We start from the raw sequence: 18,097 nt of genomic DNA on the forward strand, positions 1-18,097 counted from the left end.
TGACACTAAAGAAAATACATCGCATGAGATCAAAGCCAGAAGGGACAGAGGAGAAGCCATAACTAACAGACTATGACCAAGTCTGGAGACACAGCACAAAAGTTATCCAAGGGGTCATTCAGTAAGCACAGGGGTTCACAAGTGATAGATAGTCTGCAATCCTTCCCAAGCTAAGCATCACCACGCCTTAGCACTGCTCACACTGCTAACCCCAGTAACAGCCTGCCTGCTGACTATGCTGATAAAGGTATAAAGTGTACTTTACCTTCAATAGGAAAGTGTGTCATGTACCCATTTCGAGATTCATTACTAGATTCACAAAAGGGAAAATTGGTTTTGAAAAATTTTGCTTGTGAAGTTCATTTATGTTTAAAAAAAAAAAAAAAGGCCAATACATTTTTTTTCCTTTTCCATTCGGAAAAGTAATATAGTTATAATTATTAAAACAGTCTGTCCAATATAAAGAAACAGTAAATACGAACAGGATGTGGGAGAGCAGAAGCGAAAGGCGATACCTTGCAAAGCCTTCGAAAGGGGGAGCTTTTCATCAACATCATCAGTTTCAGAAGGGCCTGCTTTGGGATACAAAGATAAGCTTCAAAAGGAATTTCAAAGCATATGTTGGTCACATTAGTGCCTATCTGGGTGATGTTTATGGAATGATGGCCTTTTTAGAAATAAAAACAGGCAAAAAAAAAAGGGGGGGGGATGTTAGTTGATGGTCTTGGTTGATGGGAGGAGTGTGTTCTGGTAAAGGTTTGTGTACACAGTTAAGGAGACTGAGGATGACCGACAGGACGGGATGGCATGGTAACGGCACGTCTGTAATGGAGGCTCGGAGTGGTTCAAATGGACAAGGGCTCGCTACAGGAAAGGCGGACGCTGACTGCACACGCCTACTGTTTGATTCTTCCATACAAGGATTACTGAGACTCTGAACCTCCCCCAGGCTTGCTGAAGGACATCCACTACTAATAAACCTCAACCACCACAGAGGCGTACACAACAAACCACCAGGCAGGGATCGATGCACTTTCTTTCTGGTCGAGATCCTCTTCATTAACTTAACAAAGTTTTCCCATTAGTCAAAGTATTTCGAAAATACATTAAAAACAGAAGGGGGATTACTTGGGAGAGAGGAAGGGGATTTGGGTACACAAAGGGTGGGTGAAGAGACAAAACAGAGCCACAGGGTTATGGTCCAAGTGCACTACACACATGTATGATGATGCCATAATGAAGGTTCATTCACCAGGAAACACAGAACACAAAGTCACAGATCTAATAACACAGTACAGGTAAGTTTCCACTGTACGTGAGACAGTTACATGGAGCCCAGGCTGACCTCTGACTTCTGAGGTCTTGCTACCTCCACCTCTGGAGTGCTGGGAAGGCAAGCGTGCTCCAGTGTGGCCAGTCTACGTGGTACTGGGGATGGACGCCAGGGCTTCTGGCACACCGGATGAACACTACCCCTGAGCTAAAGCCCGAGACCCTGAACAGGCTTTTTAGAATTCATCAACTGAAAGAAGCAAAGCGCGACTTTCAATGGCCAGTTCTTAACATCAAACAAATAAACAACAAGTCTGTAACACCAGCACTCAAGAGAGCACGGAGACTCCTGGGTTTGGGAACCTCGCTCGGCTCATAGCAAAACCACATATCCATAATAAAAGAAAACGCGAACACAAAACACTATCTAAATACAACACAGAAAACACCCTAGACCAGTGGTTCTGGACCTCCTTAATGCTGCAACCCTTTAATATAGTTCTTCACGTTGTGGTGACCTCCAACCTAACGTTATTTTCACTGCTACTTCATAAATGTCACTTTGCTACTATTACGAATCGTAACATAAATATGTGTTTTCCGATGGTCTTAGGTGCCCCTGAGAAAGGGTCATTCACTCCCAAAGGGGGTCACAACCCACAGGTTGATAAACACTGCATTTGAACAGTCTGCAACAGCACATAGGGAATTTCACAAAGACACCAACACACAGTACAAGCAGGAGACACATCACAAAGAGACATCGTGGGGCTGTGGTGTGGCTCAGGGGCCGGGGACCTGCTCGCTCCACAGCTGGAGGCCCTGGGGTCAATCTCCAGCCCAAAGAGGGGAGTGTGGGAGAGAGGATAACAGAGGGAGAAGGATGGAAAGGAAAAAGGGAAATGCCCACAAGGCACTGCTCTACTGGCCTGGGGAACGGCCAGTGGAATGTGTAGCTTAACTTCTTCAACTGCACTAAAGAAACAGTCAGTTCAATGAGGAAAACAGTCGGGGTGCGGGGGTGGGGGGGATTGGGGGGAGCATCCCAAGTTAGAACTCATCCTCGGCAACATACGGAGCTTGAGGACAGCCTAAGATACATGAGACCCTGACTCAAGTCAAGCCAAGCCAACTACCATTCTGCACAATGAACACACACCAATAAAAGATAATTAAGCCCAAGAGTAAAAACGTATGCTTTTATCTCAGCACTCAGGAGGCAGAGGCATGTGGACCTTTGCGAATTTGAGGCCAGCCTGATCTACTTAATGAGTACCAGGGTAGCCAGAGCTACATAGTAGAAACCCTGTTTCAAAAAATGCCAAAGAAATATCATCTTCCCAGTGTGAGTGTTGAGGGTGTGCGCGTGGGGGGAGGGGTGTGGGGACTTGTACTCACAGCAGGTAATGAAAATGATGTCAATGAAGAAAATACTAAAGACGGGGACATTTTATTTCAAACATCCATCTACCTGCTACCTTTATGTACACATGAGCAAGACACTACCAACCAAGTCTAGCTATATTCTGACTCTAAAACCATAAAAAGAATCCCTGATGATGATGATGATGATGCCAGCAAAGTCCTAGGATCACAATCATTAGACTGTTCAAAGGCCAGCAAGAGAGCTTGGGGTAAAGACACATGCCACCAAGCCTAATGACCCAAGCTCAATCCCCAGGAGCCATCTAGTGTAAGGAAAGAACCGACTCCAAGCTGCCCTTCACCTCCATGAGGCCACCCTACCCCCAACTTTTGTCACTGACAGTGAGCAGATATTTGCACACTTAAACATCCTGAAATATTATTCTAGGCATTTGTAAAATACTCCACAGCCAGTAAGGCTTATCACTTTAAAGAAAATCAAGTCTCCCAGGCAAGTGAAAACTAGAACTCCGTGAACATTTCACAACGCACACACTGAAGCAGCCACTGAAACGTTCGTTTGTCTGAGGCGAGGTCTCCCTGCGTAGCTCCGGCTGGCCCTGGGCTCCCGAGTGCTGAGCACACAAGCATGTGCCAACCACGCCACGCTGAGACTGCTAAGATGACCCGGGCTGACCATACAAGTGAGGACACGGATGGGGACCAGAACTCTCACGTTCGCCTGACTCGGACGGAAACTAGGAACAGGCACTGCGGCACAGACGGCTCCGAGAGCTGAACGCCACCACCAAGTGTCAGGAAGAAAGACCCCATTAAACAATGGTTACCTTGAACGTTATACTGATAGTAATCAGGATCTTCTGACTCCTCCTTAACTGTCACAGCGGCCATTTCCAGAGAAATGCCTACAAAACAAGTGAGTCTCCAGTAGGTCACGGTTCCAGGGCACTGCACATTCAAATCCTTACACATGTAAACAAGTGACAGTCTCCAGTAGGTCACGGTTCCAGGGCACCGCACATTCAAATCCTTACACACATTAAAGACTGTGAAAGGGCAAATGCTTATCAGGTAGGTGTTGAAGGAAGCCATCTGCAACCCCAACCAAGCCAAGGTTTTGGCAACTGACAGATAGACAGACAGACAGACCCAACCAACTGACCAACCTGAACAAACATCACAGTAAAAATCAACTTAGCTCTACGGAAAAAGGGGAGAGGAAGGGGAGAACGCCTACCTCGTCTCATCCCATCAGGACAGGAAGGAAACGTTAGAACACAGAGTACCAGTGGGATATGGCTGCCCAACTGCTCTCGGCTGGGGAAGGAAGAGTGAGGTAAAACTCCGCTACCTCTGACAGAGACTCAAAGTCACCCAGTAGAGCAGGAAGGTCTTCAACATTCACATGAGCTGAGTGATTTATGCTCTTACCTCGCAACATGCCTAACGACAATCTCTCCATCCCACAAACCAGCCTAAGAACTAACGCTAGAAACCCTCAGAAGAGACCTAATCGCAAAGCTTTGCTGACTGTAGGTTGGACAAGTATTTTCTAGGTAAAAAGAAAACAAAAGGAAGCCCTGTGTCTGGTTCAGCCGCTGGGAGGTTGCAGGATTAGCGGACAGCCAGAGCCACAGAGCCACACTGTCTCTAAGGAACAATAAAACAGAAAGGGGGCGGGAGGATGGGGGCGGTACTGTGGAGGAGGGCATGGGAAAAAACGTTAATGATATCTGTGTATGAAAATGCCGCAGTGGCGGGGCTGGGAGATGGCTCTGGGTTAGGGCCATGGACTCCCTCCTCCAGCTCACGAGCTCCAGGAAGCTCTGATGCCCCTGCTGGTCACTGTAAGTACTGCACTCACATCCAACTACACAGAATCACACAAATACACATCAATTTTATTTTTATTTTATGTGCATTGGTGTTTTGCCTGCATGTGTGTCTGTGTAAGGGGAGGTTGTTGGACTCCCTGGAAGTGGAGTTACAGTTGGGCTGCCATGTGGGTGGTGGGAAGTAAACCTGGGTCTTCTGGAAGAGCAGCCAATGTTCTTAACCTCTAAGAAGCCATCTCTCCAGCACCCATACAATGTTTTTAAGCAAAAATAAATGTGTATATATATATATAAATTTTTAGCTTTTGAGATAGAGTTTCTCTGTACAGCCCCGCTGTCCTAGAACTTGCTCTGTAAACCAGGCTGTCCTGGAACTCACTCTGAAGACCAAGCTAGCCTAGAACTCAAGAGATCTGCCTGCCTTTGCAATTAAGTTTTAAAAAAAATGTTTTAAACCCATGAAACCTCAATCCTATACAAAGAACACAGGCAACTAAGAAATACTGAGATTAGGAAGAAAGAGTCTTCTCTGCTAAAACTTACACATAAGTAACATTACACAGACGGAGCAGGTTACATTTGGGGGGGGGAGGAAGAGAGGAAGAGAGAGAGAGAGGGGGGGGGAATGTAATAACGCTGTGACCTGAATTTGAAAGAGGGAAAGGCAGTATATATAGAAGGGTTTAGTGGGAGGAAAGAAAAGAAGAAATAATATAATTATAACTTCGAAAATAAAAAAAAATTAGATGAATTAAACCAGACGTGGTGGTGCACACCTTTAATCCTAGAAATTGGAGATGGAGAGGCAGGCACTACATAAAGAGACCTTGTCTCAAAAAAAATAAAAATAAAAATAAAAACAAAGAGTAAAACATGTTTTAAATCTAAAAAAACAACAACAACAAAATCACAACCTTGGAAACATACTGACCACAACTTATTATTTTTTGAGTTTCAAAGACACCATTAAAGAAAATAAAAAGACCTAGCACAGGCTCTAAGAAACATTTGAAGACCATGTTTCTGACTTGTATCCAAAAAAATATGCAGAACTTCTGAAAAGGTGGGGGGGGGGCGGGAGGTGGAACCAATAACCACAGGTTAAAAATAAAGCAAACAGGAGCTGGAGAAAGGACTCATTGGGTGAAAAGCATGCCACACCGCGGAAGCGCTGGAGTTTGCACCCCAGAACCCATGTAAGGTTGGACATGGTGCTGTGTGTCTCTGATGCCCGCTCTCTTACGGTGAGATGGAAGGCAGAGAATCCCTGGAAACTCTCAGTCAGAGAGTCTGGCCTCTGCAGGAGCAAAACGCCTCAGACCAACACTTGCGGTTGCTGCCTGATCTCAGCAGGCACACCGTGGCACACATGTGCCTGGATTCATCCCCTCCCTCCCTCCCTCCCCCCACTGCCTGTCTCTCACATTCTCATTTTCTCTCTCTTACACACACACACACACACACACACACACACACACACAGTAAAAAAAAAAAAAAAAAAAAAAAAAAAAACACGTCATCAAAGACACAGGAACAGCCAATGAGTGCATGAAAGAAATGTTGAGCATCATCTCCCATGAGGAAATCACAAATTCCAACCACAGTGAGGGGGCTGGAGAGACAGCTCCGTGGCTGAGAATACTTCCTACACAATCCCGAGCACCAGAGCTCCTTCGATCTCAGGACTCTCGTAACAAGTGGACCAAACCGGTCAGTGCTTGTCACCTCAGCTCGGAGGGAGGCAAGGGTAAGGGGACTGAGCTTCCCAGATAGCGGCCCTGGGTTCTGAGAGACCCTGCCTCAAAGGAATAGTCAGAGGAGAAGACACTGGGCGCCCTCTTCTGTCCTGGGAGCATGCACAGGCACACAACTTCCCGCCCCGCCCATGCATACAAAGATACCATATTTACATACAGGCACATGCACGAAATTAAGGATTAATTAAAAATAAATCTTTAGAGGCCCCTCCTACAATGAAACCAGGGAGACAGCACATGCCTGAAATATTAGCACTGGCCAGGCCGAGGCAGGAGGCTCCTAAGACGCCAGTCTGGTCAGCATAACAAGACACAGTAACTAGCAACTCAAAAGATAGCCTCCTCGACAGAGGAAAAGACTGTGTGTAAGCGATTCTAAGAGTACTACTAGTACATACCAGAGTCTTCCGTGGGTTCCGTTTTCACTTTGATGGGGCCACAACTGAAAGGAGGAGGAGACGTGGATCACGGGATGCAAGTGTGAGGGCCACCTGCACAGTGGTCAACAGCGTCCCCGACGTGCGGCCTTCCGTGAGAAGTGCCACTGTGCACGACTCCTGAGGGGAACCTACATGCCTGGTGTCACACACCTGGGATGCCAGCACTCGGGAGGCCGAGGCAGGAGGATTCCAATACCTGGGCTATTAGAAAGCAAGGTATGCCGGGCGGTGGTGGCGCACGCCTTCAATCCCAGCACTTGGGAGGCAGAGAAAGGTGTCACTCTGTGAGTTCGAGGCCAGCCTGGTCTACAGAGCAAGATCCAGGAAAGGCGCAAAGTGACATAGAAAAACCCTGTCTCAACCCCCCCCCCCCCCCAAAAAAAAAAGAAAGAAAGGCTTTGCCGGGCGGTGGTGGCGCACGCCTTCAATCCCAGCATGTAGGAGGCCGAGGCACGGTTATTCCAATATGAGACTACCCTGAGCTACTAGAAAAAAGGCTTTTTCTCATAAACAAAATTTGCATTTGCACTCTGGATGTGTGGCACGAGGCTGCCTGCTATTTTGGTAACTCTGGGCACAGGCACAACGGTGCTGGTGAGGGATGGTTTACCTTCCACCAGGAGACAGGATGGTCCTCTCAGGATCTGATGCCATCACTCGGCCACCTACAAACGAAAGCAAATTACATTCAGGTTTAACAGCATTTTAAGTAGGGTTGGTATTTTAAATTCCCAAACCGCTCTCCACCGTCTTTGTTTGGTGTGGGTTTTGTTTTATGACAGGGTTTCTCTGTGTAACAGCCCCGGCTGTTCCTGGAAACTTCTTCTGTAGACCTGGCTGGCCTCGAACTCAGAGAGATCAGGCTGCCTCTGCCACCCCAGTGCCAGGACTAAAGGTGTGCGCCACCATGCTGCCCACATCCGACTCCTTTTGTTGTTGCTGTTTTGTGTTTGTAGGTCGGGTCTCACTACGTAGCCCAGGCTGGCCTTCAACCTCACACAGTGCTGGGATTACAGCATAAACTACTATGACCTGGCTTGTGGGGGATCTGAGGTGGCATGAGAGGACCTGGAGGAGAAACCTTCTGAGACGTGCAAACACAGACGTGTAGACAAACACAGACGTGCAAACACAAACGTGTAGACACAGCCTCTGAACTCCTTTATCCACCTTCATTTCACACAAATATTTGGTCAGTGAGCTGACTACAGAAATCAAGCATCTCTTGAGTGCATACAATGAGCCTGCTGACACAAATGTGACCCCACTTAAGGGTCGGTGCGGGGGCTTTTGTGTGACATGATGGAAGTGTTCACAGTCACATAATGATCAAGTGCCAACTTGTGATACACGTTAAAATGTGAATTATACTGCAATTAAAAGAACTGTTGGCGGGCTGGAGAGATGAGATGGCTCAGAGGTTAAGAGCACTGGCTGCTCTTCCAGAGGTCCTGAGTTCAATTCCCAGCAACCACATGGTGGCTCACAACCATCTGTAATGAGATCTGGCGCCCTCTTCTGGCCGGCAGGCATACATGCTGTATACATAATAAATAAATAAATCTTGGAGGGAAAAAAAAAAAGAACTGTTGGCAGTGGGGTCGCAGAGCCTTTGATCCCAGCACTCGGGAGGCAGAGGTAGGCAGATCTCTGAGTTCAAACCCAGTCTAGTCTAGAGAGTGAGTTCCAGGAATGCCCCTCACCTCACCTCACTCCCCCAAAAAGAAATGTCTTGCCAGGCTTGGAGGCACACAGGGAATCCAAGCACTGGAGAAGCTGAGGCAGGAGGAACCAAAGTTCAAGGCCAGTCTTGACCACACAGCACAACCCTGTCCCACCCTCGCTAACCAAGGCTGGCACAGCGGCTCAGCAGACCACTGACCTAGCATGTACAAGCGCCTGGCTCACCTCACCAGCACTGCGGAGGGCGCTGGTGGAGCCAAACCTCCACCAACCTTACACAGCCTTTCCTGAGAACGCCGAGAATCTATATAAGCCGGATTTCCTCACCCGAGGAACAAGTAAACACTGTTGTATCTGTATATAACACGGACACAACATGGACAAGAAGGGAATCGCCTGTGGAGAGCCTGATCTATATCAAAAGGTCCAGGCCACCGAGCAAGCAAGACCAAGTCCGGACAAGCAAAAGCTGGGTGTGACAGAGCACGCCTTTAATCCTAGCACTTAAGAGACCGAGGCAGGCAGATTTCTGTGAATTCTGGGCCAGCCAGCGCTACACAGAGAGGCCCTGTTTCCAATATTTGTTAAAGTGGTGGGGGTGGGGGTGGGGGTGGGGGGCCAGGGAGACATGCACACCACACAACAGTAAAACGAGAATCAACTATTACTATATAAAGCACAGGTAATTTCAAAATGAGAAGCCAGCAAAAGAATACACACATTATCATTCTATCCATGTAAAAATCTGGAAATGCTGGGGCTGATGTGGCTCAATGGTCAAGAGCACTTGCTGCTCTTGTAGAGGACCTGGGTTTGGTTCCCAGCACCCATATGATGGCCCACAACCACCCAAAACTCCAGTTCCAGAGTAACTGATGCCCTGTCCTAACCTCTGTGGGGACTGGGCATGCAATATGGTGTACCTACATACATGCAAGCGAATCTGGAAATTCCAGTAAACCTGCAGGGACAGGAAAGGACTCAATGAAAACTTGGGGGTTCAACAGGCACGAAGTGGGACTTAAATGCTCAGAGCTTGTTGTAATGAAGGGTCATATGGCACACAAGGGTCCACACTGATCATACTGTATACTTTTCTTTTTTTTCCTTCGAGACAGGGTTTCTCTGTGTAGCTTTGCACCTTTCCTGGATCTCGCTCTGTAGACCAGGCTGGCCTAGAACTCACAGAAATCCGCCTGGCTCTGCCTCCCGAATGCTGTGATTGAAGGCGTGCGCCACCACTGCCCGGCCATACTGTGTACTTTACAACTCTGTAGTTCACTGCGTGTCAATCACACCTCTAAAAGGCATCAAAACTCCTGAAGCCAGTTGTTGATGTAATCAAGAGTATTATTAAATAAGAAACACAGAAACAATATAAAAGAGAAAGCCGAGAGGTCAGAGCTCAGAGCTAAAATCTCACCCTTCCGCCTGCGGTGTCCCAGCTTCCTGAAAGAGAGCTATATCCTGTCTGTTCGTTTTTTTTTTATAGTATGCTGTTCTGCCTTCTCATTGGTTGTAAACCCAAACACATGACTGCCTCGTTACTGTCTGAATGTACAGCCCCCCAGGTCTTAAAGGCATATGTCTCCAATGCTGGCTGTATCCCTGAACACACAGAGATCTATGGGATTAAAGGCGTGTGCCACCACCGCCACACTCTGTCTATGGCTCTAATAGCTCTGACCCCCGGGCAACTTTATTTATTAACATACAATCAAAATCACATTTCAGTACAATTAGAATACCACCACAGCCAGTAGTAAGATTCCATTTGTTTTGTTTTAGCTGTACTGAGGACTGAACCTATGTCCCCCCTCAAGTGCTCTGCCTAGGAGGACCATCTGCAGCCTGTCGGGGGATTCTAGGCAAGAACTCCACCCAGAAAACTGCCTCCAGCTCTTGTTTCGTGTTTTATCTTGTTTCATTTTTGACACAGGATCTCACTATGTAACTCTGCCGAGTCTGGAAATGACCATGTAGACCAGGCTGGCTTTAAACTCACCCGGATCCACCTGCCTCTGCCTCCCGAGTGCTGGGACTGAAGGCGTTGGCCACTGTGCCCAGCCATCTCTGACTTTTTTTTTTTTTTTTTTTTTTTTTTTTTGGTTTTTCGAGACAGGGTTTCTCTGTGTAGCTTTGGCGCCTGTCCTGGAACTCACTTGGTAGCCCAGGCTGGCCTCGAACTCACAAAGATCCGCCTGCCTCTGCCTCCCGAGTGCTGGGATTAAAGGCGTGAGCCACCACCGCCCGGCTCATCTCTGACTTTTAAAAATGTATTTACTTATGTGTGTTGGGTATTGGGAGGCACATACCACGCACCCACGTGAAAGTCAGAGGACAACATGCAAGAACTGGTTCTGTCCTTGCCACTGTGAGAGTCCCAGGGGTAGAGCTCAGACCATGCACTTGGCTGCCAAGGCCTTACCCACTGAACAAGCTCTCGCGCCTCCTTCTTCCTTATTTTGGTACATATTCCATGAAGTTGCCCAGGCTGGCCATGAATGCACTCTATGGGTCACAGTGAGAAACGATCTCTCTGTCTCACCCTGACCTAACACGAACCACATACCCAGCTCCAAAAGAACCCTTTTTAAAACTCGATTGGATCCCCAGGTGGGCATGGTGGTCTTCTGTAACCACAACTAGGTTGTGGAGACTAGGGAGACTAAGGCAAAAGGACCATGAGCTAAAGGTCATAAGACGCCACACAAAAGTCTGTCAGAAAATAAAAAAAAGTGTGTGCCCACAGAGGTTTCCTTTTGAGAATTTACGCAAGGTCAGAGAATCTGGGCTTGCTTTACCCAGCAGGGCTGTATAATGGGATGATTTGACCACAGATGTGGTTATCAGGTGCTTGGAAGGGTCTACACTTGGCTGTACGGTGTGCGTTGATCTTGCAAGGGGGAGGCCCTTTGCCCCTCCCCTTGGAATTTTTTTGGTTTTTTATGTTTTATAAAATCTTTATTGACCAAGAATTCACATAGTATACAATTTGCCTGTTTGCACAGTTTGACAGACTTTAGTCGAGCATCCTCATCGGTCTATGACACCATCACCACTTTCTATTTTAGAACATTGCTGTCTTCAATTTCATACACACATATAATGTATTGTAGCAGGAATCTTAAAAGTTCTTATTAATAAAATCAAACCCAAGGCCAGTTATTGGGGCGAATACTGGAAGGTCAGAGAGACAGAACAAGCCACAGCTATCTCACCTTGCCTGTTCCCCAGCTGGTCCCGTTTCCTTAGACTGGAAGCCCCCCGAGTCCTCATCCGGAATGGGTCTCAGCTGAATTACTGCTCAAAAGCCTGAATGCTTAACCAGCCAAAATCTTCTAGTTTCTGGTCCTCACGCCTTATATATCTTTCTGCTTTCTACCACCACTCCCTGGGATTAAAGGCTGGCTTTCTGGGATTAAAGGCGTGTGTCACCATGCTTGGCTATTTCCAATGTGGCCTTGAACTCACAGAGATCCAGAGGGATTTCTATCTCTGGAATGCTAGGATTAAAGTTGTGAGTGCCACCATTTTCTAGCCTTTGTATCTAGTGGCTGTCTGTTCTCTGACCCCAGATAAATTTATTAGAGTACACAATATTTTGGGGAACACAATACCATCAAAATGTATGGTGATTACATTCCTCCTTATTTTTTTAAATGAACATAATATTTGCAATTGTAACCATTTTTAAGTTCACAATTCAGTTGGCATTGTTATAAGAAGCCTTTTGAGTAAAGCCTCGAGGCCGCTGAGTATTTATCTGGATCCAGTGGCTAGGTCTCTCTGATATTTTCTTATCCCTCTCTCTTCTTCCTAAGAACCCTAGAAAAGGTGGGAGCTGGCCTCCCACAACAAAGAAACAACCAGATTGCTGCCCCCCATCTGAGAATAAGTTATACACTCTGTTTGCTTTTTAAAAATTAACAAAGCCAGGCAGTGGTGGCACATGCCTTTAATCCCAGCACTCAGGAGGCAGAGCCTGTGAGTTGGAGGCCAGCCTGGTCTACAGAGCGAGATCTAGGACAGGCACCAAAACTACACAGAGAAACCATATCTTGAAAAGGCGTGCGCCACCACCGCCGGGCTGGTACTACAAATTCATTCTAATATATGCAGCTTATTTACATGGGTCCCAGGAATTAATTCAGTCATTAGGCCTGGCAGCATGTGCCTTTACGTGCTGAGTTGTCCTGCAGGCTGGCTGTGCCAGTTTTGTGGCCATAATTAAACTTTAAACCTAACAAATACTCTGAATTTTTCTTCATTCAGTCTGTGCTGGCCTCAAACTTTTCATCCTCCTGCTTCAGTACCTGAGTGCTGGGATCGCAGGCCTGGGCAACAACTCGGCTTCTCTCTCAGTCTTAAAAAGGACCCCACACACTGATGCCTTCCCTCTTAATGGTCGAAGGGGAATGTTCACCTAACACGGAGAACAATGTGGAGCTTACAGACTGTTCTCTCCCAGCACAGACATCAGGGTGGCCTCTGGCTAAGGTGTTAACCCTAGCCAGACCAAAGGGTCAGGAACAAAGGGCACACTGTGGCAGGAAGGAGAGGGACACTCGCTCGCTCGCTCGCTCACTCACTCGCACTTTTGCTGAGAAGAAACCATAGAAATAGAGTCAGGGTCAGCTGACTTCCAGCAAAGTTACCAAGACAACGCAGAGAGAGAGTGCGCTCCTCACTGACGGCTGCGGGAACACTGGAGACCCAGATGCAGAGACAAATTTATGCCTTTACATTCTGAAATACACAAACCCAAAATAGACTGGAGATCTGGGAGGTGTCGCTCAGTGAGCGCCTGACTGGCAACGACCGACCGACAGACACCCTGGGTTCCAGTCCCAGCACCACTGGAAATGGAAGAACTCGATCCAGGAGCTAAAGAGCTATAACCTGGAGAAGAAGAACACTTGCAAGGCCAAGGTCCACGTCCCAAGGGCAGGTGATGTCTTCCTTCTTTTTCTTCAATACAACCCCACAGCATGAGTGGTGAGCAAGCACCATGGACTGAGTCACCTCCCACCCCCCAAACGACAGCTCGTCAGAGAAGACAGACATCCAGGGCACAGTGACAAACGGAGAAAAACCATTTCCTCTAAACATTCAGACCGGGCCTCGCGAGACAGCTCAGCAGGCGACAGAACTCGCTGCCAACCTGAAAACCCACATTCGGTCCCTAGAATATCTACGACAGACAGAACTACGTCCAGCCAGATGCCCTCTGACCTCCACCGTGTGCTGTAGCACACGTGCCCTCCTGCCATGAAATACATTTAATTTAATATTTTTTTAAATGTAAAACTAGGCGCTGGGGAGATGGTTCGGGAGCTTAAGGATCTGTAACACAAGCACAAAGACCTGAGTTTGGATCCCCTGTACCCTCATAAAAGCTGGAGCTGAAGTAGGGCAGAGCTAGGAGTTCACCTGGCTGGTGAGCACCAAGGTCAGTGAGAGACCCTGTCTCAAATACAAGGAGAATGGCGTGGAATAATCCAGTATCGGCTAACTCTAGCATCTGCACAGATCCACACGTGCACAAGTACACAGACATAATAATGGTGCCAACACACACACAAAAAAAAATACAACTACGAGCCAGGCAGTGGTGGTGCACGCCTTCAGTCCCAGCCTGGGGAGGCAGAGGCAGGCAGATCTCGGTGAGTTCCAGGACAGCCAGGGCTACACAGAGAAACCCTGTCTCAAACAAACAAACAAACAAATGAAACTACCAAGCAAATGGGCTGGAGAGATGGCTCAGTGGTTAAGAGGACTGGTTGCTCTTACAGAGGTCCTGAGTTCAATTCCCAGCACCTACTAGGGGACTGCCTCACAACCACAGGTAACGCTAGTCCCAGGGAATCTGATGCGGCCTTCTGAGCTCCCCCAGACACCAGGCACCGGGGTTGCAAAGAAAACATACAGACATCCATGCACACAAAATAATGGAAAATCAGATGAATAAAAAAAAAAAAAAAAAAAACATCAAGCAAGCAAAAAGACAATTCACAGAACTGGAGACAGCGCTTGTCAGTGACTGGCCACCACTGAGTTCATCATGGCGGTGCTGACCACAATGGCCGGCACCAGAGGAGAGGCTGAGGTTTGGGGCTGTTGAGGCCACGCTGGCTCAAATAACCAAACAAGAATCGACCTGTTGCTGCCTTTCCAGTGCTGGACACTGACCTCAACCTCAACCTCCCACACTGACCCGAGACTCTGCTGGGTTCCAGCCCGGATTTCGAATGGTCAGACTGTGCATCTGCTAAAAATCATGTCTTCTACTCCTAAAATACGTGCATTTAAATATGTCAGTTACATCTTAATAAAACTGATCCAGCCCAGCGGCGGTGGCACACGCCTTTAATCCCAGCACTTGGGAGGCAGAGGCAGGCGGATCTCTGTGAGTTCAATGCCAGCCTGGTCTACAGAGTGAGTTCCAGGACAGCCAAGATTGTTACACAGAGAAACCCTGTCTCAAAAACAAACAAACAAACAAAAAAACCTGATCAAATTAATTTTTTTCAATTACCAGAAAATAGGTATAAGTCAGATGTAGTTACACACACCTAGTGGGAAGATGAGGCATCTAAGGCCAGCCTAGACTTCACAATGTGTCCAAGGACAAGCTGACTACCTCAGATTTTTTTTTTTTTTTTTTTGGCTTTTCAAGACAGGGGTTCTCTGTATAGTTTTGGTGCGCCATCGCCCAGCTACCTCAGATTTTTTTTTTTTTTGGGGGGGGATGCAATATATTTATTCCAAAGAAACTATGGCTACTGTGGGAAGATTCCCACTTTTGTATTCTTAATAAACTAAGCACACACATTATCAAAAAGACAATTTTTCAAAAGGAAAATTTTTAATATTTAAAAATGTATTTTAAAATATTTTAAACATTAAAAAGAAATGTGTATCAATTAAGAACTATACATCTCTGATTTTCATCTCATAATCCAAGCAATTAAAGGACAGAAAGGAAAACAGCTCACACACACACACAAAAAAAATCTCAGTAACTAAAAATAACTTCCAAACTCTGAAATAACAAAGAAAAGAAGGCAGCAACATTCTAGAACACGCAACTTAAAAAAGACTGTTTGATCCCGCAAATTTCAGAGAATACATAGATAATCCCAATATCTTAATATTCTCTGAGTGAAAAAAATCAATGTAATTTATGATGACCTAAAACCCTAGAGCCATAGCTAAAGGCAGTAGGAGGAACAGGCATCAAATTTTTTTTAAAAAGGCTGTGTGTGTGCACGTGCGTGCGTGTGCACACCCACACATGTACTCATATCCATGTGTCTTTTCCCTTCCATCTTTATGTGCTAGAAAGGTCTTCTATGGTACTGAGTATCACCTTTAAAAGTAAAAGTAGGGGCCAGCAACTCACTTCAAGGGTTAAGAGTGCACACTGCTCTTGCAGTGGACCCGAGTTCAGATCCCAGCAGCCACAACAGACAGCTCACAACTGCCCACAACTCCAGCTCCAGGCAATCTGATGCCTTCTCTTTGGCCTCCATGGACACACACAAATAAAAATAAAACTTTAAAAAATAAATAGATAAATAAAACTTTAAAAATACATACACACGGGGCTGGAGAGATGGCTCAGAGGTTAAGAACACCAGCAGCTCTTCCAGAGATCCTGAGTTCCCAGCAACCACATGGTGGCTCACAGCCATCTACAGTGAGATTTGGTGCCCTCTTCTGGCATGTACATGCCAGAACACTGTATACATGAAAAATAAATCCTAACCCCACCCCACCCCCTACACACACACTACTAACATGGCATGTTATAGTGGTATTTTATTTGTACTGAAATGTGATTTTAATGGTATGTTAATGAATAAAGTTGCCCGGGGGTCAGAGCTAATAGAGCCATAGCAAGAGTGTGGCGGTGGTAGCACACGCCTTTAATCCCAGCACTTGGTAGAAGAGCTAGGTAGATCTCTGTGTGTTAAGGGATACAGCCAGCATTGGAGACACACGCCTTTAAGACCTGGGGGGCTGTACATACAGGCAGTGACGAGGCAGTCACGTGTTTGGGTTTACAACCAATGAGAAAGCAGAACAGAAAGACTATGTAAAGACATACACACAGGAAGTAGGTCTCTTTCGGAGAAGTAGGACCACCACAGGAGGAAGGGTGAGATTTTAGCTCTGAGCTCTGACCTCTTGGCTTTCTCTTTTACATTGGTTCTCTGTTTCTTATTTAATAAGACTGTTGGCTACATCTACAGCATGTCAAGTGGACCTGGCTTGAAGGAACCACTGTCTCCTGTTCATTGCCTTACTTAAGTGGAATGGCCAGCCCACCCCAGACGAAGCCCTGCTGTAACAGTCCTGCAGTGATCTTCCTCAAATCCTCTCAGCAGCTCTGACGTAGGGACGTTACATTTTTGGTCACGGTCACTTGACAGCCACTGACATCTCCTAACACATGAGCAACACTCAAAGGTGTACATACTACAGTCAGTGGTGAACACACGCCTGCCTTCAGCACTGCTCTGCCTTTCCAGTGATACTCACTCACCAGTCACTCTTAGGATCTGGAAGAGGAAGAGGGACCCGGGAAATGGAAACACCACGTAGCCTCCACTTAGTTACCTCAGTGAGCTGCCACAGGTTTTTCACTAACCCTGACTCAGAAACGTCTTACATCACTGACTCAAAGAAAATCAAAGACAATAATCAGGAATCCAGCAGGCTAAGGTGTAAACAAAGGAATGTACTCACCAAGGTGTTTCTTCGGTTCAAGGAAAGGTCTGCATAAAAACAAAAGACAAAACCACCTATGAAAACCCAAGACTAGCATAAGCAGCACACAGACAGCATCTGGATTGCACAGCTGTACAGATCCGGTCAACACGTATGTACTAAGTATGTGGGTATCAGAGGGGAAGGCACCTCACCTCTTAATGATGAACGAGATCCCCGCCTTGTTCTCCAAAATCCACTTCAAGGTTGCAAGGTCGTAATGTTCAGGGTGCTTGAAGGCAACTCCCTCAGGAAGCCCTTGTACCACCACAGCTGACTGGTCACGTAGCATCTTCTCATACGGCACAGGGACCACTGTGGATTTGCCTAAAGCTTTTCCTATGGAAGGAAAACATGGAATTAGCATGACCCCAGGGTCACAATTAAAAACTCAATCACTGCCGCTGGGAAGATAACTCAGTATGTAAACTGATGGCCACTTAACCATGAGGACCCATATTTGGATCTCAACCACCCACATAAAAAGCGGGGCAGGGCAGGCTCATTGTAACCCAGTGTTGAAAAAAGGGAATTATGGGATTCACTGGCTACCCAGTCTAGGCAGTCAGTGAGCTCCAGATTCAGTAAGAAGACCAATCTCAAAGTAAGATGGTGGTGGTGGCACACGCCTTTAATCCCAGCATTCAGGAAGCAGAGGCAGGTGGATCTCTGTGAGTTCAAGTCCAGTCTGGTCTACAAAGTGAGTTCCAGGACAGCCAGGGCTACACAGAGAAACCTTGTCTCAAAAAAAAAAAAAAAAAAACTAAGATGGCAGGGCCAGGAGAGATGTCTCAGTGGCTAAGAGCACTGCTCTTCCAGAGGACCTGAGTTCGAGTCCTAGCACTCACACTGCCGCTGTTGTTGTTTTTATCTCTTTGGGGACCCACCACCCAGCTCCCAAATAAATACATGGAGACTTATTCTAACTTACAAATACCCAGCCTTAGCT

At 46.7% G+C, this 18,097-nt stretch overlaps 1 protein-coding gene and 1 non-coding gene across 27 annotated transcripts in view; both read right to left on the reverse strand.

Annotated features, from left to right (window-relative positions):
- The window catches only part of Gtf2i (general transcription factor IIi), a 97,799-nt gene that overhangs the window by 43,291 nt on the left and 36,411 nt on the right, over nt 1-18,097 (reverse strand). For 10 of the 26 annotated variants that reach the window (XM_076560569.1, XM_076560574.1, XM_076560581.1 and 7 more), the window contains exons 5-9: nt 17,304-17,487; nt 17,128-17,156; nt 7,301-7,355; nt 6,649-6,692; nt 3,486-3,563 (exon numbers count right to left, since the gene is read on the reverse strand). In XM_076560569.1, the coding sequence (XP_076416684.1) occupies nt 3,486-3,563; nt 6,649-6,692; nt 7,301-7,355; nt 17,128-17,156; nt 17,304-17,487 (390 nt within the window). Of the gene's footprint in view, nt 1-515; nt 576-3,485; nt 3,564-6,648; nt 6,693-7,300; nt 7,356-17,127; nt 17,157-17,303; nt 17,488-18,097 lie in introns of all 26 variants that reach the window. The other 16 variants (XM_076560584.1, XM_076560582.1, XM_076560577.1 and 13 more) reach the window with 3 other exon arrangements.
- Nucleotides 15,474-15,615, reverse strand: LOC121825574 (small nucleolar RNA SNORA79). Its single transcript, XR_006067898.1, has one exon. It is a non-coding gene; the product is annotated as a small nucleolar RNA SNORA79 (small nucleolar RNA).

Source organism: Peromyscus maniculatus, chromosome 23 (assembly GCF_049852395.1).
Source record: "Peromyscus maniculatus bairdii isolate BWxNUB_F1_BW_parent chromosome 23, HU_Pman_BW_mat_3.1, whole genome shotgun sequence".
Classification (NCBI taxonomy): Eukaryota; Metazoa; Chordata; class Mammalia; order Rodentia; family Cricetidae; genus Peromyscus; species Peromyscus maniculatus.